The following is a 27,877-nucleotide window of genomic DNA, read 5'->3' on the forward strand; positions in this document are numbered from 1 at the left end:
TTATCCACTTACATTTGAGCCTTTGGAAATGGGGGGCTTTGTATACAGAATGGCTGTAATTCATAAACAGTCATTTAACAATATTTTAATACAAATTCAAATTTGTATCAAAGCTGAAATTCTGTATTTCACTCACATCTTGTTTTTTTTTTTTATTTGTGTACAGATGCAAAATGACAAAAACTGTTTTTGTCCAGATACATATAAACCTGCAAGTCTACTGGATGTAGAGACCTGTGTCTTTTTTTTCATACCAACTTTCCTCCTTGCGATGATATTCCAAGTTTGTCACCTTGTCGGTGCATTTTTATGCTGATGGATTTTTATTATTTTTCTTATCTAGGTGAAGGGCATTTAAGTCATGTAGGATTATGTTTTATAGGCATTACCTGGAATATGTAGGCCTTGTGGATTACAAATGCCAGGTACAGTGTCAAGCCACTTTATTTAATACATTTGCAATGACCCTGTCTTCAGGCAGCCTGCCTACTTAGTGTCGAGCCATCAAAGCTCCTCATGACAAGGGCCAAAATGATAGTTCAGACTGGGGTCCAGGATTATCTCACACAAATCTTTGCTCTTATATTGTATAAGCCAAGGACTCTGCATCCAAAGTCATCGGATTGGCTGAGTTCCCAGAAAACACTGTCATAGAGACACAGAAGGAAGGAGTGACAGACAGAAAGAAAATGAAAGATAATGTGAGAGAAGAGGAGAAAGAGACTCTATAATGTGGCTGCCAATGAGTGTAAAGGAATGCTGTACATCTTCTCCCATCATGCCTCACTCAGTACAAGGCTCTTCTTCCTTTAATTCAACAATGACAGTGTCTGCCTTAACCCAGAAAATGGGACCTATATCTTAAAAAATGTAACAAGGGCAAAACTAGAAAGGCCTTGAATGAATATATTACTACTGCTTCTATAATTCTTGCTAATGATGAAAATGTTCCAGGGCAGGAGTGAAAAATGAAAAGAAAAGTCCTGAATGGCTGTATATGTGTGCTTTTGCACATGCCTCTGCTCTTGCACCCTTACCAGCTAGTAGTGTGTGTGTTAATGTATACCTGAGGAAGGTGTCATGGGAGTAGCCACCAGGCCGTTGACATTGAAAGCTGCCATTTGCTGCATTTGTGCGGCAGCGATGGCTGCCATAGGGTTCAGGTAGGACCCTTGTGTTGCTGCCATCAGGGCTGCTTGCTGTTGCATCATCTGCTGTAGGATTAAAGAGCAGTGGGGAGAGGGCGAATGGTGGGAGGGATGGAAGGAAGGACAGAAAAGGAAAGTAGGGTGAAATAGCCGCAGGATCAGAGCATGTTTACTCTCACATCTCTGTTTGCTTGGCCAATGCCTTGTTCTTGAACAGAGTGGTTTGTGTTGCCCTGCAGCTTTGCTTCCCAGCTCCTGTAAAACTGCATTGGCCTTGTGCTTATTATACAGAAACAAAAGGGTATGTGGTGAAATGAGTTTGAGAATATGTATTTGTATATGTACTGTATATGTATAAGTGTGTGAGAGGAAAAGAGGGACAACAGTGGCAGAGTTAGAGGAAAGATAGTGAGTGGGCGATTCTCACCTGTCAGGGTGAGCTGTTAGCTACTGTGTGAGTGTAAAATCTCACAGACTCCTAACTCAGGCTGTGACTTTCATGTGTGAATATGAAATGGGGGTGGGAAGGGCTGACAGAGAAAGGGGTGGGGTGGGGGGAATCGATGTGGGATGTTAGTAATAACGTGCACCTCTGTCTGGGTAAAAAGAAATGTGTAAGAAGACGAAAATGTTAAAAAGGCAAGCTCGCATTTGCAGTCTAGATTCACAGGCTGAGTCAGAAAATGCAGGAATGAAAAATGAATATGTATGCAAGTAAAACAGTGTAGTGCTGGGCATATGTGATTAACAGCTTCCCTGGACAAACAAGGGGATAAAAAGACAATATAAAAAGCAGCGCTGGATTTTTTCTTAAGCCACTTTAATTTGGGATTCTTAACAGCTATTTGATAGTGTAAATCACTTAAGGAACCATTCACTGGGAGTGCCACATGCCTAGTGGGAGAGAGTGTGAGTTCAAACCTCAAATCACAACAGTTTTTGTTTTCTTTTTTTAAAGCTCACCGTCTCCTCCCCCGCCGGGCTGAGACTTACAGCATGAGAGTAGGCGCCATAGGCCCCAAACTGGATGGTCATAGGACTGAAGATGCCGAGCTGGCCTGCCATCTGGTGCATTCTGCGCAGGGTTCTCTCCTTATCAGTGTCGGCAAATTTGACCACCAGGCTCGACGAGGCACCCTAGAGGGGAGATTTACAAGGTTGATTAAATAGTCAACTTTGAAATTAAAAATACTTTTGTAGCTATGCTTTGATTTTTTTTACATTTTATTTTGGTATGCACCCTATTGTTAGCCAAAACTCGCTGTATAAATGTTATAAATTCATGATAAACTTGAAAAGACAAAAAGAACTGCAATTTTTTATATAACTACAGCAGTTCAAGAAGTCGTTGAACTGCAGTTGTTTTTAACCTGGAACAGTTTTTACCTGGAACAGTTTAAATATGATCTGGGAACATCTGGCAACCCTTAAAAACAAAGTTTTCAATCCCATATATTGCATTGTCATAGTTCATGATACTTTTTTAACAGTATTTGTTTCCCATGGGGAAATACCTAAAAATAAAAAGTACATTTTAATAAATGTCCAAACCTTTTTTCAATTAAAACACGAGTGTGGATTCCCTGTGTGAAACAAGAGAACTGGTGCAACTCATTTCTGTCATTTAATGTCCAGTGCACATCATACTCAAGCCTTTAAGAACTCATATCTCTAAACCAAGGAGGCCACTGGAATTAAAAATTCCCCTCATATGACTGCAGTCATTTAGCTGTCAGCATTAAATGGAAAAGAATAGTGAGTGATATTTGCTTTTGTGAACTTTCTAACTCTGCTGTATACACTGAAAGTGAACTGTGATCCTAACCAGATCCCACAGGAGTCCAAGTCCCCCACTGGTGAAGCTCCACTGAATACAGCACCGGGTAATTAGGTCTGACAAAAGCCTTCGGCATGTGGAGGGCGAAGTATTGACTAATGGCTCTGCCTTATGGCAGATATAGTTCTGTATTGATGTCCGCGCTCCTGAGTTTGCATCCAATTAAATCATTTGAGAAACAGAGACCAGAGTCAGTTCCTCATGCGACACTCAGGCAAGAAGAGAGAGAGAGACTGGGGAGGGGGGGTATGTCAGGCAAAGAAAACAGCCACATACACTGTCAAGAGAACTAGTCTCCTATTTAATTACAGGCAGTGCATGCTGGGAAAGAGCACGGAGTACCACCAGGACAGAAGGACAGAGACAGCCAGGGGGCAGTCAGGATATGATTAGTAAGATCATAAAAGCAAAGTCGCGGTGAGAAAAGGACTCCATAATCACAACTTGGATTCATCTTTCACAAAATGTCTCATCCTGACAGGGTCAGTACAAATTCGGGCTTTGATTTAAATTTCCATATTTTCTTGAGTTATAGAAATCAAAAATGTGAGCTGCATAGGACACACAAAGATAAGGTTGATCAGGGTGAGTGATGCTGCGTACACCCGTTTCTTGTAAATGATTTCATGGGACTTTTTGTATCATATACTGAAGTTGACAAAGGTAGACCAAACTGTTCTAAAGATTCAAATTTAAGCTTAAGGTACCATTTACAAAAGGAATGTTTCCAAAGCAGAGCTACACCAACAGATAATCATAGAAATAAACAAAATTCCATCTCGTGTAGGTGAATTTTGCAACTATATAGTACAAAAATGTTTATCTTGCTGTAGTTGAGCTTTACTCTATGCTATTTCAAAGCAATTCATGCAAAAAGTGTGTCCTATTTTTGTAAGTGCCTCATGAAATTTTAAACAGTAACAGATAAGCGATAGTGCCATTGAGAGGGCAGTTTGCCAGGGTTTTCACATGCTTTCTTTGGTCAGTTATGACTGCTGAAATAAATCTTGCATAATGCGAAGTTCATATATTTATCCAGCCTACACGCAACATTTATTATTGATTTTGTGCAATTCCCTAAAGTCAGTCACCGTTTTCTTAAACGCTATCCTCCCCTCGGCACTATTTCTTGCCTTTGTAAGTCTATAATTTTCTGTATAAAATATAACTAATATGTACTGTAAATATCTATTTAGGAAATGCAAAATGAAATAAGTTCTTTTTTTTGTTTGTTTTCTTTGCAAACTATTTGAGGATGTTAACATTTTCCTATAAACATTGTACAAACACATCCAGGAGAAAATGTTGGCTCCAGCTAACTGTGAGAAAGAGGCTGGAATGGTGGAAGGAATCAGCATGGACCCCAGGGACAGTACATCTCAGATGGGATCCTATCAGAGCCAGCCAGCACCCTACCTCAGGCCAGAGGAGACCCATCTGGTGTTTCTCCCTTGATGCCATTTCAATTAGTTAAATCAATACGCCGACATGGCGCCGTTAACGGCACAGTTTTTCCCTTTCTAATTGCATTTCATTCCACCTTCTGACCTCTTTCTGTTCTTTCTCAACTTTGTGGGCCAATTGAAGGGACTGGGCTGTTGGATTTAATGAGGCTGGCACTAAGCAAACATCTTCCTCGAGCGTTGTTGCTCAAGTTTGCCTACAGCACAGGGGCTTGGCATTTAGATTACATTCATTTTCTGCTTTGTGTATCTGTGTATTCTTATATTCATTTAATACCTCATGAAGAATGCATTGTGATCATCGGGACTGTGAAAGCCCGAGGCTCCCTGTACTCACTGCGCCGTGACTCAAGATGAGGCGAGTTTGGCCTGGTCTCGTTTCACCCAGCACAGTGTTTTGTTATAGACGACAGCACGGGAGGAGAACCACTCTGCAACGTCTGCATAGTCTGCGCGTAGCCTTGGCACTGGCGTTAAAGCAGTACAACAGCCTCTGCAGGTGTTTTCATTTCTGCCGCTCATGTCAGAGCCAAGCATTTCCGACTTTCATAGTATAAAAGCCAAGGAAAAAAAAAATCTTACCCTCACCTCTGAACAGGAGAATTACATATCCTCACATCTCAAGGCAACTAGATCCAAGATCTAATCAAAAAGGCAGATTTCAGTGTGATCCCTTACAGATTAAGAGTGTCTGTCTACATGAAGAAAGAATAGTATCTGGCCAGGTAATGAAGGAACAGGTGGTGGCAAGCAACAAGCACTGGATGCAAAGCAGCTACTCCTCACTGGTTGCAGAAAATCACAAGCTGACAAACAAACAGAATAATAACCTCGACCAGCATGACTCCTTTACCTGGAGAGAAAATGAATTTTCCGAATTTGATAAGGGCCAACAGGGAGCCTTCACTTTTGACAGGTACAACTAAGGAATTTGTCACAGGTTCAAAAACGAATCTAATTTCTTGAACAATGCACTTGACTTGTGAAAATCTCCTATATTGGATTTTGTATAGGTCACAAAATGTGTAGATGGAAAAATACACAATGGTAATTGAGGGATTAGAATGCAACTACACCGGTGAAATCGCATTATGCTTTTATCTCTGCATTATTGTGATACAAAGACGCCAGTGTTAAGTGTCTACAAAAATGGAAAAAGACACATATCGTCAATCCTTTACAGACACTTGAAAACAACAATAATAACAATGCAGTATAAAAACAGTTTCAATAAAGGGAAAACTGGAATTTCAAAAAGCACTGTAATGATTGGCCACTAACTCACTAAGAACCATTTTTTCTTCACATTATTCACTAATTTTGAATAATAAGTAAGACTTTCACAGTTGTCTCAGCTTTCTACACTTGTAACTGACTCAAAATTATGAATTGTGTATGTAAAAAAAAAATGAGAATAAAAATAAGTAAAAACGCTAAAAGAAGCTTGTTTGGTAATTGGATGGACCTCTGTGGGCTTTACTGTATGTGGCTGGATCGGTATGCACATTTTGTCCATAAATAACAATTTTTACCTTTCATTTGTAAGGAGCACAAAACAAAACTGCACCAAATGTGGTACAGTATGTCAGTTACAAGGGTTTTTACTGTGGATTTTTGTTTCAAGCTTTCTGTGTCGCAGGGACAGTGTTTTCTGGCTTGGTCTTATCTCTCATTAATCCAGAACTACATTATAATATCATACACATGCACACTCTTGTTTCTGCCAACAGTACCGAGCTCCACAGGTTCTGTCAGCCACACTGTGATACCAAACATGACAATGTCTGCAATTTGCTGGGTGTTGTTTGCCTGCCCCTGGCTTTGCCATTTGAAGTTTTGCCACCTGTGTCTCTGCAGCCTTCTAGTAATTCAACAGCTGAACCGACGAGAATGCCAGTTCTGTGCTCAGTCATATTTTAACTTAATTTTGAGAGCACCTGCAATCTGCAATGAACATCAATTAAAGCTATGATCCAATCTATCGGCAGATGCCCTTAGGTGACATCCCTTGCCCTTAAGCTTCATTAAAGCCATTTGTTTTGGGCCAGTGTTTTTTGGTATTATTTATAGCACGCGTGTGTGTGCCAGGTAACACAGATGCTGTAGTGAGAACATTAAGAGGAAAAGGGAGACAGAGTGAGAGAAAAATCTTTGTTCAAGGTTCATCCAGACCTCACAGCTGGCAGGAGGCAGTGAGCATAGCAACCCACTCTCTGAATCCTACCTCCTGTTAGTTAGTTGTTGACGACATGTGGCAGTAATATTATCCAAATTAACTGCATCCCCCATTGGTACCAAAGCCTTAGTTGGATACTAATGGCCACCTTGCCTATTAATCTGAGAGGAAGCTGGATTTGGGCAGAGGCGGACAACAGGTGCAGGGATAGAGGGAGAAAGATATGGATAATATAGATTATTAATGAACAATTGGATCTCTTGATCTGCCCCAGGTTTATTTGGGGCTCCATATGTTGCCTTGGACAGTTTATCTGCAACAGAGCTCAGGTTTGTTATTGACATGGTCTAATGCGGCTGCATTTGTGAAACAAAGTAGACATCACACACAAACTGTGCAAAGGTAGCCAGCACGAGTTAAACTTGTTGAAAAAGAAAGAAAAAAAAAACATCCTATTGCTACAGTCAATTATGTAAACTTTCTAGTTTCTCTACAAGATATTTTAAGTAAAGACAAATATTTTGATTAGAATCAAATTTCAAAAACAGTCCCAATATAAGTGCAATTGATCAATACGCAACATGACTTTTTTTGGCTCTCGACCCGCAACCCAGTGAATTTTGACACTCGATATATATATGCCACAATGTTGGTTGCAAACTATATTCTCACGCAAAGTTAAAACATCTCCTCCACTTATTTCCCTTTTTCACTACTTCAATGTAATGCAAAATGAGGATGCATCAAAAAGATGTGTAAATTAAATCTGGCTTCCAAGACACTATCTGGCTGCCAGGAAGCATCCGTAAATATTTATGGCGGAACATCAGTGAAGTGTGTGAAAGTGCGGATGTCTGCCAGAAAGTGTGTGCATGCTCATGTGTGTGTCCAGCTGTGTAGTACCCAACACACACAGCACTGGCAGGGAGGTGCTTTGTAATTCGTCATTTCTTTTACTTAAGCGTTTTTTGGTAACGTTGTTCAAACCTAACAGAAGCGTATCCAATTCATAATGAACTGCTGTTTGACAAGAGTTACAGGTTTAGTGGTCTCATTCTTCAGCTAAAGAAATAAACACCAACTAATGCTATTTCAGACATTCATCAAACCAGTCTCCCACATTTTACCCAGTATTTACAATTCCTCGCATAGTCACATACGTGGTAATCTATATTTCAGATTACTTTCTATCCGAAGGATGCAAGGTCTTGCATTTGATGTCAGCAACTGTTGTTCTTTGTAATGAGTCAATGGGTGTATTGAGTGTTATACTTATGTAGTTTTCCTATTTCTGTATAATTTTCAACATCAAGTTTTTTTTGATGATTTGATATAAATGAGCTTTTATAAACCTACACAAAAAATAATCTCTCTCTATCCTCATTTATGACCCACAAGACGTTTAGGCAGTTTAGTCTGAAACTGTAGTTAGCCAGCAGTGCATAAAGTGTGATTGCGGGACTCTATAAAAGCATAGAGACCAGTTATAATGCTGTCTCTTATTACATGTCATGTTAAGCCAATGTAATTCAGTTTTGTTTTTACAGCAGTACCTCACAACAACAGTTGCTTCAAGGCATTTCATACGTTCAAGGTAAAGACCCTACAATATTAGACAGAAAATCCCAGCAATGAAGTGTTCCTCTACAAGCACTGGACAACAGTGGGAAGGAAAAACTCCCTTTTAAAAGGAAAAAGGAATCCCTTTAAAAAAAAGTTCTAAGAACCACAAGACTGCACCTGAGAGCAAAATGCTCTATTAGTATAATATGATGCTGTGAAGTCCTTAAGATATGATGGGGCCTGATTATACAAGACTTTGAATGTGAGGATTAACTTCTGGATTTAACAGGGAGACAGTGAATATGAGTGAATATGAGAGAAATATGATGCCTCTTTCTGCTCCCTGTTAGTACTCTAGCTTCAATATTTTGGATCAACTCAAGCCTTTTCAGGGATAAGGAACTACAAAAGTTTGATGTATAATTAACAAATGCATGGGTTAGTTTTTTGGAATCACTCTGACACATAGTGTTTAGAATTCTAATGATAATGTCTAGATGAAAGAAAGCAGTGCCACATATTTGTTTAATGTGCATGTTAAAGGATACATGATGATCAAAAGTTACTCTAAGATGACTTGCAGTGAAACTTAGTTTCTTGGTTTATTTGGTGATTTGCGTCATGTGACTTTATATATCAATATAAATGGATATCGTCTGTATAGCTACGGAAATGTATGCAAAGTTTTCTAGTACTATTACCCTAGAGAAGCATATATAACATAAAAATGCTTCAGTCCCAGCACAAAACCCTGTTGAACTCCATGTCATTTTATGTGTGAGAAAAAAACTCCTCGTAACACATTGCTTTTAATGCCAACAGTGTATTGTAGTCAATGTAGAAAAATAATGCGAACACCAGTACTGAATACTGCACTGAGATCTAGCAGGACAAGCACTGAGACAAACTCTAAATCCTTACTGAAGCTCTTCAGATAAACTGTTACCCTGCAAATGATCACTTAGTTAATTTAAAACAAATCTTTTGAGAGCTTTCAAAATGAAAGAAAGACTGGAAATCAGCCCATAATTAGCTAATTCAGCAGGATCAAGTAAGTTTAAAAAAAAAAATTAATTCAATTACAGCAACTGTGATGCATAGCCTGTTAATAAAGATAAATTGATCATATGTAAAATCAAAGTACTAATTAATAGCCAGCAATTGTCAGCTGAGGATTGGACTGCCAGGGCTCCGTCTCAATCACTACTGGGATCATCTGGAAACCTAAACCCCTCCAGAATTATAAGGTGGTGATTTAGAGAGATTGGGTGAAGGGCTTGGCCATTTCAGAGGGCTCATCCAAATCGAACGGTGCCATTTAAGGTGGTTTAGGAATCTGACTGAAACTATTAATACTAAGAACTAAAGGAACACAAGGCTCAACATGAAAAGACACTGAAAAGACACAGTACAGAAAAGCAGAATGGCTCCTGGTTTCTTGGAATGACAAATAGTAAAATTTCCTGCCTTTATGGAAGTAGCAGTCTATTTTTGCAGGCAATATAAACTAGTGGAATGTCATTTCCTCTTTAACATATGTGTTGTGTCCTTTAAGGAACAGGTTTTCTAAATAATAATAATAATAATAATAATAATAATAATAATAATAATAATAATAACTTTATATATTTATTAACAATATGTTTTATTTATTTTAGCTTCTGCAGATAAGCATGGCTACATAATTGTACCTTAAAATGTAATGCTGCTTCCGTTACTCTCTAGATCTCACAGCCACTGCTGCTCCTCTTTGTCTCATGCTGGTTGAGAGAGGAGGGACCAAATTTAAGTATTATTTTACAAAAGTAACCAAATATATTTCTGCTTTTTACATCTTTAGGCAATTTGATCTATAAATAAGCTTGGAAGGTGTATTATTATTGACAATGTAACGTGTCCGCAACCCTGTACTTTGATAGATAATACCCGGGGTTTGATGAGGAAATGTAAAGCCAAAAGTTAATGGAGGGGTGATAAACTGTAAGTGTCTCACAATATTATAAAGGACTTAATGCTGAAATGTCAGGAAGCAGTTAAGGAAGCAAAAGCAGCTTATTAATCTGACCTCATTTTGAAGATCCATCCTAACTCTAGGGTGCTTTTCAATATTATTGACTTACTTGTTAACCTCCCTTCTAGTCTCTGTAATGAGGCTTTCCATGATAAGTGTTTTCAAGTGTTTTAAATATTTAATATTCTTTAACAAAAAGTAGTCCCATGACAGGGACCAAGCTATCACTGTTAATAATTTGAGTTTGATGAGATGTTTTCAAGACATTTCTCCAACACCGTTTAAAGAAACGGACTTTAATCTGTCCTGTTCATATTACAAATGATTCCGTAATCGGTGCATGCGTTACATTTTTGCGGGCAGTTTAACCCTCTCAAGGCAGGCATTGCAGATTTGCAACAGTTAAAAGCTAACAACCTGATTACCCCACATACATATTTTATGAGGTTTTTTTTACTCAGAAGTACCACTGCAGGTATTCTTTTGTGCATTAGCAACAAAAACTTAATTTGAGCCTGAGAGGGTTAACTTGTGTAGTTTTTTTCCCCTTTGACTACAAAATGTTCACTAGCACCTTAATAATGGTCCGTGTTTTTTGAATGCATGATAGAGTTTACTACTATATAAAAAAAGAAAATGGAAATATGCTCGGAATTGAGTTTCAAAAGAGGTGCACATTATGCAGTGGGAGTAGTCATGTGGAAAAGAAAAAAACACTTAGTCAGTGGCTGCCTCTTGGCAGGGTAGAAAGTGTCAACAAGTTTACCAGTGTTGTTGTTTTAGACTAGTCTGCCTCAGTGATTTTATAGAACTCAGACCATAGGCAAAACAGAAAAGAGTAAATATGAACAACCTTTGGAAAACTTTCACAGAAAACTGCTCACATCAAGTGTAAAACACAATTGCATGCAACTGTAGTAAATGAACATGACAACTCATGGCAGCAATTATGACAGTACTTGTTATGAGCTTGTTACTCACAGGCATAGTCTGACCACCATGCAAGCTGTTGATGGCGGCCTGTGCTTCTGCATGGCTGGAGAACTTGACAAAGGCACAGCCTGCACAGATAGAAAGAGAGAAAGAGAGGAGAGGCGGGAGATCAGCAGGATGGCCTTGAATACCATCGTTTTCATGTTATCTGGTTTGTAAATATATTCTGCCACTTGTGTGTTGAGTGCATAACTGAATAAATCAAGCTAATTGTACTAAAGGCATTAGCTGCTTGGAACACCCTGTCTCTTGCCCATTTCTAATTTGACCCCCACCACTTTAGAGCATGGAGCCAAGGCATTTACTATCATGACTTGTTTGTGATTATTAATCTGTTTAATATTTACACATTGTGATTTGTGTGCAGTCACTCATAAAAGAGATTATGATGACAAAGGCATAGCATTATAATCTGCCTATCTAACCGAATCTTTCCTCGAATATAATTTCAGATGAGGGGGTGCTTTGCTCAAGGGACATTCAAATCATCTTAAATCTGTTTTGTAGTTAATACACAAAAGAAAAGTCAACAAAAAAGCTGGCCAGAAGACAAGGAAGCAGGCTTTGGTAGCATTACTCTGGAGCCACATTGCATTAAAAAGTCAAATAATATTAAAAATAATTGAAGTAGATAATATTGCATAGTATTACAACGTGAGTTTTGGAACGCTGCACGACTAAAGCGTATCTGTTAGTATGGTCTCAGTAAGGACACGCATTATATTAATATCATAAAGGGAAAGATGGTGAGCTGAAATGCAGTGGAACTGAAATGTGGTAATTTTGCAGAAAGCCATTAAATGAAACAAGAGCTATTTCTCTAAGCTTTATGGTTGTCATAGACTGCACAGGGTATTCTGTTATGTCCTATTCTTATCCTTGCCTTCAGGTAGCTCATGTGTTAAGTCAAGAGATACCTAATTAACAAACTCATGGATTAATTCTCCCCATTTTTTATTAATTGAGTAGCAGCAGTGTCAAAGAACCAGTCAGGCTTTTCCTGGGTTCAATCCCTGGTTTCTTGTGAACTGCAGATATCGGTTTTAAAATAGTTACACACATTCATATATTCATTCTACATGACCAAAGGAGTGATGATTCTTTTAAACTACAAACACTAATAGGTAGGCTCAGGAGCTTTTTTGTGTCTGGCAGCAATCCATTCACTTCTACCTCTCAGGAGTCAGCTTTGCTTTCCCAACAAACAAATTAATAATTTACTGACAAAATCAAATAGATAGAACTGTGGCAGGACAATTTCCACGTTTACCTCAGGCTTTGCACACACTTTCAAGCCATACAATAAATTGTTAGCACGTGAAACTGTTATGTGTGAAAATGTGGTGAGTAGTAAAGGCCATGTGTTCTGTACAGTCAGTGTCCTCAAAGCTGTATAGATCTACAGAGGCAAAGTGATAAGTCAAACAAGCCCTTGATTCTGTCATAGCATTCTAGCACCCTTTTATTTCACTTGAACCCCCCTCCGGGAAGTGGCAGGAAAGGTCTTCATTTGTCCAGCTGAAATACATCAACTTACTGTGTACCATTTGACTGTAGCTCTGTCTTTTGGAAGAATAAACACATTTAACCTTTGTAGCTTAAATAAAAAGGGATCAGTTTTTTCTCGAAAAAGCCTTCTAGTTTTCTAAGGCAAGATAACTCGCTGCTTGTTCCCTAACAAGGCCAGCATATATTGTGCCAGGGTCACAGTGATCCCGGCAACGTAGCCCAGACAGACCAGACTCTTAACTGCGGGGCTTGCATACACCATCACCAAAGTCATGCTGAACATACAATGTTGTCAAAATTTCCCATCAAAAAATAGTCTGTAGCTTTGCTTTTGCTGACCTAAAAAAAAGTAAAGGGACACGGAGCACAACAACTCGAAAGAACTGGGAAGTGCTACAGCCTCAGAAATTATAGTGCACTGTTGGGTTTTTGAATTTGATGGCTCAGAATGAGTTGGAGAAAAGGGAAAAAGAGAGATTGTATTGCTTTCAAGCGAGAGGATCTGCACTGCCTTTTGAATTCCCGGGGTAATAATATGTATGCATGAATTCCATCCCTCTGGATGGGTGACATTTATAACACAACTTAATTATAGACCTAAAAGCCATCTCTCTATTATTCCTGACAATTCGGGGCTCTATTCAACTCTGGCAGCAAGTGTTGCACTTTGAAAGTACTTTGAGGAGCAGCGCCATAGAGAGATGGATGTTAAACTTCTCGGCCTTTTTATTGGGTGAAGAGGGGTGCTGAAAAGCCTCTGAGTAGCATAAATTTACATCAACAGGGGACAAAGCCTCTACCATGGAACAGATAGCACTGTCAATTTCAAGGTCTGTCTCATTCAAATTACGGGAACCTCATCCCGAGCGAGGCGCCTGGCAAAATAATTTGCCGTAACATCCCGTAATGATTGCATAGGACTGTTGCACGGTGACTGATAGGCCCAGATACCTATATATGAGACCTTTGTCTGGTGGTGGCATTCATAGTTAACATTACTTTACAGTTTCCATTTCATAGCAGTGAAACTTGAAGAGAAATGAATGATCAAGTCTGTGATAATAGAGACAAATAACAAAGCGGGAAAGTATGGCATGTGAAGAGAGACAAAGAAAGAGTTGAGGTGTGGGGTGCAGGAGGGTGAAAAGAAGTGAAAGCACGAATGAGGGAGAAAACTAGCTCCTGTCTGACACAGCAGCACCGGCCTTATTTCATTTTATGTGCTGTCAATCAGCTTGAGGCATCTGAGCAGACAGAAAGAGAGGGAGTCAGATAAGAAGAAAGAGACAGCAAAAGAGGAAACAAGGCAGGGAGAAGGAAAGGTACTGGGCTGCTGGGGCAATGCAGAGCAATAGACCCGGGATTAACAGTGAGGGGAACAGATGTAGACACAGATAGGTGTGTGGTTCAGTATAGCCAGGCTTTCTCTTTGATATACTCAGAAGGCGTTGCAAGATTATCATCCTCTCTCTTTTGCCTTCCCACACATCTCTCACACACATTCAGAAGCTTCATGTAGAAGAATAAATCACAGTCAACAAAAAGAAAAGATGGTAGAGGTTCAGCGCAATATCGTGGGCTTTATTGCTCCAAATTTGGCTGTGAGAGCGAGAGAGACCCATCAAAATTTGATTAGGAGCCTTTTGCACTCTGTGAACAATCACACCTTCATCACATATTTTACAGCCATCTTTAATTTGAACATGCTCTGTTAACCAAATATCATATAAGCCACGGACAAAAATGCATAAGCTGTTCCCGAATACAGGCAAATTTGCCGCACAGTGAGTGACGGCAGCAAAACCCAGAGCCTGGCTGCTTTATTTACAGTAGGGCATTATTGTCCAATGGTGTCTCTGGGGAGGGATGATGGGAATGTGGGAAACAAACATGATTACACCCCTCTGCTTTTCAGATAACAGGACGAACGGGAGGAGGAGAGGGGTGAGCAGAAAGACGAGGTGTTGTGTGATGTATTTGTTGAGTACAAGCACAGGGTGGAGGGAAGCTGCCGTGATGAAGAGACAACATGAGAAGAAGTTCGGGGAGGAAAGAAAAAAGAAGCGAAAGGTGACATGAGGACAAAAGAAAACAAAATACAAAAAGTAGTGAGAAAAAGAACGTGGGAGGAAGGATGTGTTGAGGCACAGTGACAATGATGCATGAAAGGTACGCTTGCGCGACATATAAGAGAGTGGGGAAAAAAACCAAAAAGGGAGGATTATAGACAATGTCAATGAGTGCACCATGGGTGAAGCATGGTGCTAAAAATGTAAAGAGCAGAGGTGTGGACTCGAGTCACATGACTTGGACTCGAGTCAGACTCGAGTCATTAATTTTATGACTTTAGACTTGACTTGAAAAAATGTTCTAAGACTTGTGACTTGACTTGGACTTTTACACCAATGACTTGGGACTTGAATTGGACTTGAACCGGTTTACTTGAAAAGACTTGATATTTTACCCCAAATATAAAATTTAACATGCATATTATATAGAGATTGAAAATGTGACGTCATTCACGGGTAGAACCGCAAAGGATTCTGGGAACTCGTGGCAAGAGGTACTAGCGCACGCAGGCTTTCAATTAAAATCAGTTACACAGCGATAAAAAGAAACACAAAAATGGCAAGAAGCTGTTGTATCATTAACTGCAATAGCCGGTCGCATGACAGCCACGGGAAGCCGACGGGTAAAGAGATCGGTTGTTATCGGATTACGTCGTTGAAGAGAAATTGTTCGAGCCATGTTTCCGAAGTAACAAAGACGCGACTGGATTGCAGCCATTCAAAGATCAAATATAACGTCCCAGAACCCTCCAGCTCACAGGTTAGTCTGCTCCAAGCATTTACACGAAGGTCAGTGTTTTTTAGTAGTTAATACGTCATTTTCATAACATAATTAGTGATATAGGTTACAAGCAAGTCTGGCGCTGAACAGAAATTGTCGCGCTATGCTCCTTTATTTATTGTGCATAAATAGTGAATTGTCCTGACACAATATTGCGTTTCGCTTCTGTTATTATGGTACATTGACAAAAACATATACTTTTATTCACAGGATAAAACAGGTTTTTTGTATCACTAATTGCCCAGTACGATTACAGCATACAATATTATTGTCACTGCTACATTTCTGTGATGGGTACCAGAAATTATTTCCACTGCTAATTAATTACCGTTGAGCTCAAAGGTCCTATTAATAAACGGTTAATGAATGTGTATTTATGAAGACGATTTGTGAGACTGGTAAACTTATGATACGTACGATGGTCTTTCGTTCTACACGGTGCATTTCAAGGTCCTGTACCCATCCGTCGGTAAACTGTACCTGGGCTTGTTGCAGTGACCTGAAGTTACTAAACTTCATGAGTGTATGCACTCACTCCAAGAAGCGTATGATTATAAATATGCATATAAATATGCTACGATGAGATAGCTGACTTCATCTAACTAGCAAATGTTTTCCAGGCTACGTTGGTGATACAGTTTTTTTTAATGTGTATGATATTTTTGTCATGCGATTTTAAAGCTGGTCCTACAACCGCATCCAAGAATAACATGCAGCTTATCTCAGAACTGTCGGTGAAAATTATTCTTGGAGCTAGGTTTAATTGAGCTGCATTTTAAAGAGGTGCAATTTCACAATTTGTGTATATTTTCTAAGTTCACTTTTGTCATGTGTTGAGAAAAACACAGATTTAAAATTACAAAATTACATGGTCTAATATTTACATTTAGCATATAACTGCAACATTATTTTTTTGTTGTTTTTTTTTTTAAAGACTCGAAAGGACTTGAAATTCAAAGTTTCAGACTTGTGACTTGACTCGGACTTTTACACCAGTGACTTGAGACTCGACTCTGACTTGCCTGACATTACTTGAGACTTGACTTGAGACTTGAGGATAAAGACTTGAGACTTACTTGAGACTTGCAAAACAATGACTTGGTCCCACCTCTGGTAAAGAGTAGAAAGTGAAATAGAACACAAAGACAGAAGGACTAAGAAAAACGGAAGAAGGGGGTAAAAAAGAGTTGGAGGTGTGTGGGCTCTGACCCTTACTGGCCCCATCAGGCCCTCGGAGGACGGTGCACTCCTCAATCTGGCCGAAGGTCTCGAACAGCCGCCGGACATCATCCTCACTTTGCTGCTTGCCGAGCATCCCAACAAACAGCTTCCTGTCTTCTAGATAGGAAGAGAGAAAAGGGAAGGAAGAGGGTCGAGGGAGGGTGGAATAGAGGAGAGAAGAGAGATATGGTACAGCTGATGGCACCGTTCTGCAGAGCTGAAAGGAACTTGTGAAACTCAAACCCCCCTTTTATCAGCAGTCTGCCGTGTTGTTGTGGCTGCTGCTGCTGTTGTTATTGTTGTTGATCTTATTGTTCTGTGGTGTGCTACCCCACCCTGGTATGAATGAGATATATTCTTGTTTCCAGTGAGCTATTCAAGTCTGCCACAGTGATGCTTGATACAGATGACGCTTGGAGCGGTGTGGGTTTCAGGTAGAGGTAGAAAGAGAGCAGGAATGTTTTGCTCAGCTAGAGAAACTGTCAGATCGCCTGGTTGCAAACTTGAAAGGGAACACGGAGCAAGAACACGTTATTACATTTTCTCATCACCAAAGCCATAAGAATTATATTACACATGAGTAAACTATGTCAAGGGTCGCCAATGAATAATATGAAATTTTTTTTATATTTTAAAGGTCTTTCTTGAAATCCAGTGTATTAAAAAAAAGTGTTTTTCATTGTGCACTATTCATTGTTTTCTCTACCAGTTCCTGTTTATTTGTACTATACTTAAAAGAAAAAAAATGACAATTCAGCTCATGATATTTTATCACCATGAACGATTCTTAAGTTTGGGAAGCTAAAGCTATGAGACATTAAGAATTAAAAAGAATTAAATGAATAAATAAGATCACATTCAGTGATAGTGCCCATTAAAACAATGGCAGGTGTGATTTAGTAGGATTTTATTGTGAATAATTTGAATCACAGGTTCCTATATTTGCCATTTTTTAATTTCATTTAATTTCCCACAAATAAGAACTAGTACAAGATAAATTAATATAGCACAATATATAGACAGAATTGGTCTCCTTAAAATGAATGAACACAGTACTAAACACAGCAGAAAGTACTGAAAAATATTTCTGTTGATGCTGTTGTGGTGCAATTAAATAGTCTCCTTCATATTACTGCCCAGCGTCAGCTGGGATAGACTCCAGCCCCCCACGATCCTGAACTGGATAAATGGTTGAGAAAATGGATGGATGAATGGAAAATTAGGAAACTCAAAAAGACCTATGCCAACTGCAGAAAAAATCAAGCTATCATATCAGCACTAGACATGAATCCTGGAAAGATCAGGGCATCAGATCTATCAAACTGTTTGTACAAAGTCAGAAAAAAGTCCTGTGTGAATGATAATAATAATAATAATGTGAAACAATCCTGACTGTACAGTCAAAACCTTAAATCAAGCACGATTTAACATCTTTATCATCAAACATTTCCTCAGCAAATTTATTGGATTCTCCTTATTACATTTGAAGGGCAACTTCACCTAGCAGTCTCACTGTGCCCTAGCTGATATCCAGAAGGAGGCACTCACATTCACATGTATAGGCTCTATACCACTAAACTTTAGCCAGTCAGAAAGCTGGATTTTTCTAATTAATCTTCCTGGTGCCCTGGCATTAGACAGAGCATTCATCTTCTTTACATCTTTTACATTATGCATCTCCTATTCCACCGTGTTGTGGAATGAAATGGCTACTAGCAAGAACCTATCGCCAGAACTGATGGAAAGTGGCAGGAAGAGGAAAACGAGTTTATTGGAAATGACACTGTTGATCTTCAACGTGAGTCATTTGACTGGTAGGGGGCGGGTGAGGAGCGAGGAGGAGTGGAGGGTGAGAGCATCACCTGGGCCTCAACAGATGTGACGCCTCCTGTACCTGCCAGGCCCCATTAGACGCAGCTGTTCTAAAAATAAAGCACCAGGGCTTCCTTTTTGCAGCGGGGAAATCGGATCCTGTTCCATTCCTGTAAAGTTCAAATGAGACACATGCCTGCTAGCCGCTTGGCCACACAAATGAGCACCTGCATAATCAATAAGGCTACGGTAGCTGGTCTCCACTGCTGGTGTTGTAGCAATGGTGCCAGTTCATGTTCCTATAGTCACGCCTTGCACAGTAGGATTTCTTAAACCCACCAGCTGAGTCTGATTTTTTTTACTGTTCATTAATGTGTCTCCCCTGTTGGACCTCTAGGGTCGGAAATGAGAGACAGCCCTGAGGAGATCACCACAACGACTTACATCAACTGAAATTTAGCAATGACCAAAAGGCGTAAAGACGTCTATGGTTCTGGGAATCAGTCAGTCATTGCTGAACAGGTGGTAGAGAGTGAAATGGGGTCAACTCCTGTCAATGGCACCAAAGGTGAAAGTGGTACACGTCCAAGAGACTTTGCCATGTGTGTCCCCTCCATCTTTCAGGTTTTTACTGAGGTGTCACTGTTACAACTTAAATGGGCAGAGTGCAGTTTTACAGGCCTCCTGCAGTGTGTTAATGTTTTGGGACAAAAGTCTCATCTCGGCCCTGGCCCGAGGAGATCTAATGGCGGCTTTACAAGGCTAATTAACAAGCCATGAGCGAGGTAATGAACTTTCCAAATGTGCTGGCAAACGCAAAAATAAATTACACCCCAGTGAAGGCATTAAAGGAAGTGTGAGTGTACTTCTGAGCCTTCCTTTGGGAGAGCCACAGTGAGAAAATGAATTTGGAGCTGCTATCTTTTCATTGCCTGACCTAAGTGTGTCTCAGTCGGCCCACTGCATGCCCTGGCCAGTGTATAGATTGCTATTAATTAGTCCACTTTGCACCTGTCTCCAAAGCAGCTCTTATTGGATTTTGCAAGTTCCCACTCATCTCCTATGGCCACTCGCAAGCCTTAAATTGGCATTTTATGAATATGAATAAATATCTCGTAATGCACCCTCTGCACAAGGAGATGATTCCATGACTCTAAATGAGTCCAATGAGTTATCTGTTAAAAGGGGCAAGCGGAGGAAAAAAAAATACTCCTGTGTAGTAGTCATGTATTTGCATTAAGAGGGTCAAGGACTTTCCTATGGAATTGACTGAGATGACAAAAGTGGGGGGAAAAAATCATTACACTGACTGACCTCTTTGTATTATCTCTCATTGAGAGTGGCTCATCTTATCCTTCTAACGGAGATGAGCCACACAGCTGGAGAACATTTGTGCTCTACAACACTTCTCTGCTCTTCTATGAAGAGACCTTTGTAATCTGTTCTTTAAACAACTACTTTAATATCTTGTACAAATGCATGCATTGTTATTAAGACATGTATTTACATAATTTAAATCACATTTAAATAATATTAAAACACGTCTTAAATGGAAAACTAGATTCACAGATACATATTTAGCACTTTTCCACATGCTTGTTAGCATTCTTGCCCTTTTGGCGTATGTGTATACTTGTTGTCATGTGATCAGAGGTAAATTGATGTTTAAATGAGTCCACTATGAGTGCTTACTTGTGTCCTCTAACACACACTGTCATTCCATACATTTCTGTTTTCCTTTTTCACCCCAACACTTGACTGGAAGTGGGAGCAATTGTGTGGAAAATGGCTCCATGTCAGTCTCCAGCCATGTCCACAGTAAGGTGGCATGTGGACAGCTCCATTTCATGAATGCAAATAAAAAGGGAGATGAAAAAAAGTTATCAAAACACTACTGACATCTGACAATTGCTTGTCTCAGGAAGCCTTTTCATTTCAGCACCCGGTATATTAAAAATTAATGGATTTTGCACAGATGCCATATGCTGTCAGGACTGATGCTTCTCTCTCAGGAATAAAGTGCTACTTGTGTTGTAGGCTGCAGTATATGCATATAGATTTTGTCTTTTCCCCCTTTGTCTCTGTTGCTCTCCGTATATATTTCTCTTTACCCTTTATTGTCATCCCTCACCCTTGCCTGTCTCCCCAGGCAAAGAATCAGTTGCTCTGAAGTCTACTTTTCAAAAGTTTCTGCTTTTGTTTGCCAATAACGTGAATATTCTCTTTAAAGAATTACTCTCTTGCTCCTGTGTAGTGGTAAATATTTCTTTTTTTTCCACAGTTCTATCACTTATTGCCCGTTGGCAGTATAGTCAGGGAAGCTTGCTAGTTGTAAGTGTTCAGAAAGCATGGACAGCTGCATCCAACGATAAAAGATGCATGCTAGTCCGCTGGGTGCATTTCAAATGCAGAGTAATGTTCCAGGCAGCACAACAAAGAAGTTGTGCTTCTTATGGACTCATTAGAAAAGCCTGATGCTGGTACGCTGCTGCCTGGGAGGCCTGCCACCAGACACGCTCGCATATGTAGGCGTGCAGACTGGGTGCACAAAATGTTGGGAACTGCTGCTTAGTATAGAGTTAGACTTGGTTTGTAATCATCTGTGTATTTCCCTGTTGTGTAAATGCTACTGGGGCATGCCTGAAATCAAAATTGGCCATTTGCTTTCAGAATAAGCATTTTAGATTATTAACATTAAATATTTATAGAACATGGAGGGAAAAAAATCCTAAATAGTGACTTGTTAGATACATTCACTGTTGTTAAAGGTACCATTTTCTTATGTAGCGGTGTTTTAACTCTCTAATAATACTTTTATACCCTTAAAAGACTGAATTTCCCTTGAAGTTACATAAGGGACTAATACAAATTCACCTTCTACAACTTTTCTAGTTACTTAGTAGACCTGTTATTAAAGAAAAATGTATAACTTGCAATCTTATAGAGATAAATCAACGTAAGTAAATAGGCATGAATTTTAAAAAAATACAGGCGAAATTGCTACACATCTTAGAGCTACAGCTAGATCTTCCTATAACATGCTGCCAGGTGATATAAGGCAATGTAACTTCCCCCACCCAAGATTACAATTACTAGTCTTGCTGACATTCCAAATGTTTTTCAGTGTTATGGATATACTTGCATTTTAATAACTTCCTATTTTTTAGATGTTACATACTTTGCCTTGCCCTCTTCTGGATTTCTTGTTATGGCCGTTCATCCAGGTCCCGAAGCAGCAAAGAAGCCCCAGACCATCTTATTACCGCCACAATGTTTGAGTTGGTTTGGTGTTCTTTTTATGAAACCCTGGGTTAGTTTTATGCCAGACATACTGTAACCAGACACAAACCTTACAAAAAGTTCAGCTTTTGTTTCATTAGTCATCAGAAGATTTTTCCAAAACTCTTCGAGCTCATGAAGATCATGATGTGTTTTGGCAATTGTGACAAATGTTTGTGTTTTTTGTCAATTCTTTAGATGTTGTTATGGATTCTTTTGTGACCTCCTAGATGGGCCGTCAGTGCAGTCTTGGAGTAATTCCTGGGAAGGTTCACCACTGTTCTGAGTTTTCTCTGTTTGTTCATAATGGCTCTCACCGTGGTTCACTGGAGCCCCAAAGCCTTAGAAATGGCTTTGTGACCCCAGATGTCAATGACTTTCTTTCTCAGCTTTTTGTTTTAGATTGTGGCTTGATGTGTTTTTTGGGGTCTTTTTTTTTTAGATCTTTTAACCTACTTCAATTTGTCAGATGGGTTTTATTTAAGTGCCTTCTTGATTCAAGAGATCTGGCAGTAAATGGGCCTAAGAGTAGCTGGGGAAAATGAACTCAGCCATGATTAAAATGTGGTTAATTGCAGTTAATTCATGATTTAACAAGGGGGGGGGCAGGCAATTACTTTTTCACATAGGTCACTTAGCGATGGTGGTGACTCTCAATGTGGACCCAGTGAAAGCCTAGTGAGAATCAATGAGTAATCAAACCAATAGGTGAAATCAATGATAGAATCAGAATTGCTCAATTCTGATCAGTTCTCATTCCTATTGTGCCACATAATATCATTAAGGAATTACATAAGATACTTTGCATTTAGAGGAACAAATTCAATTAGTTAAAAAAAATTATATACAAAATTAAAATTAATTTAGAAAAAAAAGAAGAAAAAAAGTGTTTTGTAATACCATAAAACGTGGAGGTCTGGAAATTTTAGATTTTAGCTGCTAAATAACTTATTTTAAATTAAAATGATTAATGAGTACCCAAAAAACAAGCAAAGTATTGAGTATTTTCTCCTGTTTAATGTGGTTGAAGGTATTAGATACTTCTAAAATGTTATTTCTCTGTTGTTAAGAGTCAAATTAGGTTGGCAAGGTTGCATAAACAAACACTAAAAACTTGGTTATTTTGCTTACAAGCACAACTTCTCCGTACACAGGTACTTAATATGTAGTTATGACAAAACAAAAAACTACATGCTATATATCATAAAATCTAATATGTGTTAAAGTTGACTTTTAACTCCTGCAGGTGCCTGATTTATCTCTGTAGATAGGAAAACTTTAGGCTAGTAATTAATTTTCTCCAATAATGTTGCTTTTGTTTGCTTTAAAGCAGGTTTCTGATGTCAATACCTTGGTTTTTTCAGACTGTTCCACAAAATCACCTAGTAGTGCTTTGTATTCCTCCAAATGTCACTTATATGTCCAGTCATTGCAGAAGAATCAGATTATTTATGTAGGTGGCATAACCCAGAGTTGCACTGAAAGTCTGAGGTGTATAACAGGAACAGCACAGTCCCTTGTGGAGCTGCTGTACTACACATCACTAAATCAGACAAAACACTGGCCAGTCTCACATACTGGGGCCTGTCTGTCAGGTAGTCAGTAATCCACAAGATGTGGGGAAGGTTGCTTGACATTTCATGTTGCTTCCCCCTCAGTAGCTGCTACTGTAGGAGAAGATACAAAAGTTACATAAAATGTGTTGAACACACACACACACACACACACACACACACACACACACACACACACACACACACACACACACACACACACACACACACACACACACACACATATATATACGCTTCTTCTGGGCTATACTCTCAGCAGCATATTAAACATATCAGGTCCCCATAAGGAGAATCATGTGCTAACAGCTGTCTAAATGACTCGGGTAAAGTTTGTAGCATGCATGCTTGTTGTTTTTGTCTGCTTCCATTTGTCTTTGCACTAGGATGATGTCGGTGTAAATGTGCAGTCATATTTGTTCCCATCAATTGAGCATTGCGTGGCACATCCGACATACTGTTTTACTTTTGTCCATGACGCGCTTACCATCAGGGTCATGCTTCACATGAAAACCAAGATAGTTCCAAACGCCAGATCTGAATGAGGGTGGGGGTGTGTGTGTGTGTGTATGTGTGTGTGTGTATTACCTTGCCTGTGACATAGATCCAGTAATGTTGCTACCTAAGCCTTCCTCTTAATGTGAGTGAGAGATACATAACTGAAGCCCATGTTGACGTGGATGTTTGGGCCATTAAGGAATCAAGATATACTGATAAAAAGTAGACTACTGGAAGAACGCAAACATGTACAAGGACTGTCAACATGGACTTGATAGAATGCTAGCATGCCAGCTGATCCAGTGAGACAGGTTATAAGGAACACATGTGAGAACAACGAATGAGCAGAGAATTAACACTGACACTTAAAATACCAAGAAACACTTGGAAGCTCAGTGTAATATTATCATTCAATGAATGTTAATATCAGAGCTGGAGATCCAGGGGCTACAGTGCAGTGGGAACAACAGACAGCTTAGTAGAAGAGAGCAGTGGAAGTGAACTAGATGATGCCCAGCCCCTTGCAATGACAGATGCATCTACTGAGCTGAGGATGAAGATCATTGCAGAATTCAAAGCTATCAACTCAACCTCAAAATATCCACCCAACTAAGAGTACAACACCCCTGTCTCACTAACAAAGTCCCATCAGAGGAAAAACTTGCAGATGTGAATACTCCCCTATGCACCATCTCCACTACCAGTATCAGTGAAACCAATGGAGCTCATATATTCGTCTCCCACGGTAATCTTAGGAGCACTTGGAGCACTTACACTCATTAAGGATGTATGTAGGAGAAAGCAACCATAGAGGGGGAAAAAAGGCTGCATGCCAAAATCAGGAAAGGCTGGAGGAAGAATGTTAGAGGGTTAACTGAGGTGCAGAAAGCCACCATGAGTGACAGATCCCTAATGAAAAAAGAGGTACCACACGATTGGAGGCTCTGGAAACTACCAAACAAAGGCTCAAAGTCCACTAGACGGAAGAGATTCACCAGAAAAGAAGAGGCCAAGAGAATAAATGACCTGTTCTCCAAAGAGCCATCCAGGGTGTATTCTCAGCTATAAGGGAATAACATAACAAGTGTAGACCCACCCACCAGTACTGTTGAAACTGTATAAGCAATACAGAAAGAAAATCTGTGCGAAAGAGATGGCACACAACACTAACACCAAGTGGCTGGTGGATCTAAGAGCAGACTTAAGAGCACACCACAACAACCTGCCAGAACAAGAGCCAGTCCACATAACAAAGAATCCTGATCCAAAGGATCCCAACAAGGGCATGATACCATCAAACTGGCCATTTAATTGTCTCTGTACAATATGGAAGCTCCGCATTGACCAGGCTGAGTTGGCACTTGAGTCAATTGGCCACCCACCAAAGTTTGCTGCCCCCCACGTCCACGGATAAAACTGTTTTGCATAAATGTGATGGCGAATGATTATTTTTGTTTTGTACCTGCAAATAGTTGGTTTTGAAAAAAAGGAAGGTATCTGTGTGGTATTTGAAATTTCAAAAATCTTATTTCCAGTGAAAGGACTACTGACCTAATTACTTGGTAATATTTGTTTACCATATTATTTACACGTATTTGATCCATATCATGTTGCAGAATTGGGCTGGTGCCAATCCCTGGACAGATCACTGGTGCATCTCATGGGCAACATAGAGACAGGCAACAGTTCACAATCTTACAATATATAATTGTTACTTGTCTTTCTTCATTAAGTTTGCTGTTAAAGTTAACTCCATTCTAGGAAAGTGAATCTTAAGCTACTTCTGCTCAGCTCTGCTGAGAATCATTACAGCGATGGTTGGGACTTCCAGTCAAGGAAATTAACTACGTACATAATTAACTATGTACATATTTATCTTCTTTCTGTCTCTTTGCCATATTCTTCAAGTAACCTATATTTGACAACAGCATAATAAAACTGGAAATTCTGTTTTTGGTGTGCCACCCCAGTGTTTTTGGGGACCCCTATAAGGCCACCCATATGAAAGGAATTCTGGAGGAGCTCCTGCCTGGATTGACTACAGGAAAGCCTACGACACAATCCCCATACATGGATACTTTAGAGGCTTGGGACTGTACAAGGCTAATGCACTGATAACATTCACCAGGACCTTAATGGGACTGTGGAAGACAACACTGGAGGCTAACTCTAGAGCAATTGCACAAGTTATCATTAAGTATGAATACAGATATAGATTCAGGAGTGGAGTAACCATAACCCAAATCCGGTACATGACCCATGCTTTACACCAGAAGTGAGACAGTCATCAACTCACTGATGCACCTCACCAGGCAGGATCAGTGATATATGGACACACCTGAAGCCCATACATTTCTCTTAACTAACTTTAGGACATAATAATCTTTAAGGTAAGGTTATGTTAGACTAGATGTAATTTCCTGTATTATTATATTGCAAGAAATTTAAATATTTAATGTGTGAATATCAATATGTGAATCATATTCTGATTGTACATTAAGATTTTTGTCAGACTTCTAATCAGCAGAAAAATTTGGGGTTTGGGGATTTTGCATAAAGGGATATACATAAAGTATTAATATATAGAATGTCAACAACCTGAAAATGATTCATTTCACCTTTCGCATTTCAATGTTGATGATGTGTATGGAAAAAATGTCTTTCTGAGGTTTTTGTTTGATGGGATTTGATCATATTTCTATGTCAGCATTAGGGTTAAATGTATTTAGTTGTTTTTTGTTTTGGTTTGCCTATTTGATATGCCTATCTTAAGATTAACTTGGACCAAATCTAACAGCCTAAGCACAGCCCAATTTTCAGAAACCATAAAAACATCCATGGATATCTGGCACTTAATGGGAAAAACTCAAAAATAAATTGAACAGCCAAAAATAGCAATCCCACATGAGGCTTGAATTTCTCCTCTTTGGGCATATTTCTTAATTTAACAACATAATATTCTGAAATGGTACTCTCCACATTGGAAAACGATGCTAAATGGATACCCAGTATGTCACAAATATCACAACAAACATTTCTAACCAAGCATCGGTGTCTGTTGAGATAGGGAATATGCATGCGTTTACTTCAAAGGCCTCATTCTATTTCTGACACGTTTCATTCCTACCCGGTTACCAGACATAGTTAGACCCCATTCCAGAGCAAAATAATGTGGAACCACACACTAAACCTCTCTGCTGTTGGTCCCTATTTGATGTGTACAAGTGGATTATCCAGTATAGTGAGGTACTAAATGGAATAATCAGGGGAGAACAAACATCTAAATTGTCAGCATATCAGGCATGATGGTACATGATACAGGCTTTGTATTTGTGAACACATTACTTATGCCACTGGAGCTGTCACATCTATTTAACTGATGGGGGTAGGGAGGGTAGCTTTAAATGCCATTATGCATGTTCAAAAAATAACACAGAAAACCTGAGAGAAATTAACTGTATGCAGTATCCTAAAAGCTAGGCCATTCAGTTGGTGCCTTGAAACCTAAAATTAAAACAGAATAACTGACTTTGATGGAAATCCCACACATTAACTGCTAACAGGAATCTTTTTTTTGGCACAATTCTTTCCAGAGGCACAGGGGGATCTTTTGGGTTCATTTGCATGTAAAGTGGTGCATGTTCCGTCTGTGGGTTTGAGGTGCCTCCAGACTCCCCCTCCCTTGTAGCCTGCCCGACTGACTCAGTGAGCAGCCCTCACTCTTCCAAACCTGCTGGGCTGGGGCACAACAGCGCAGCACAAAATATCTTAAGGTCCTGTCAATCTCTCCACTGGCCAACTGAGGACAGCCTTCTGAAGAGCAGCAGGTTGGCAAAGACAAACACGAGCCATTCACAAAGACTCCCCTCAGCCAGACAGACAAAAGGCATGGACAAGATATTAAAAAGGTTCACATAGGGTTGCTGAGTATTAAGTGCAGGGGTGG

General features: G+C 39.5%; 1 protein-coding gene across 9 annotated transcripts in view; it reads right to left on the reverse strand.

The window, feature by feature from the left end:
- Nucleotides 1–27,877, reverse strand: part of celf6 (CUGBP Elav-like family member 6) — a 152,206-nt gene that overhangs the window by 19,966 nt on the left and 104,363 nt on the right. For 4 of the 9 annotated variants that reach the window (XR_015125278.1, XM_086265638.1, XM_086265857.1 and 1 more), the window contains exons 4-7: nucleotides 16,760–16,888; nucleotides 11,180–11,259; nucleotides 2,112–2,285; nucleotides 1,067–1,214 (exon numbers count right to left, since the gene is read on the reverse strand). Coding sequence is in view for 8 of the 9 variants with exons in the window: in XM_086265638.1 (XP_086121764.1) it covers nucleotides 1,067–1,214; nucleotides 2,112–2,285; nucleotides 11,180–11,259; nucleotides 16,760–16,888 (531 nt within the window). In the remaining variant the exon portion in view is untranslated. The remainder of the gene's footprint in view (nucleotides 1–1,066; nucleotides 1,215–2,111; nucleotides 2,286–11,179; nucleotides 11,260–16,759; nucleotides 16,889–27,877) is intronic. The other 5 variants (XM_086265611.1, XM_086265693.1, XM_086265771.1 and 2 more) reach the window with 5 other exon arrangements.

Source organism: Aulonocara sp. 'chitande type north' Nkhata Bay, linkage group LG1 (assembly GCF_057382095.1).
Source record: "Aulonocara sp. 'chitande type north' Nkhata Bay isolate Kocher_YH1m ecotype deep benthic linkage group LG1, A_spYH_male_GT1.1, whole genome shotgun sequence".
NCBI lineage: Eukaryota > Metazoa > Chordata > Actinopteri > Cichliformes > Cichlidae > Aulonocara > Aulonocara sp. 'chitande type north' Nkhata Bay.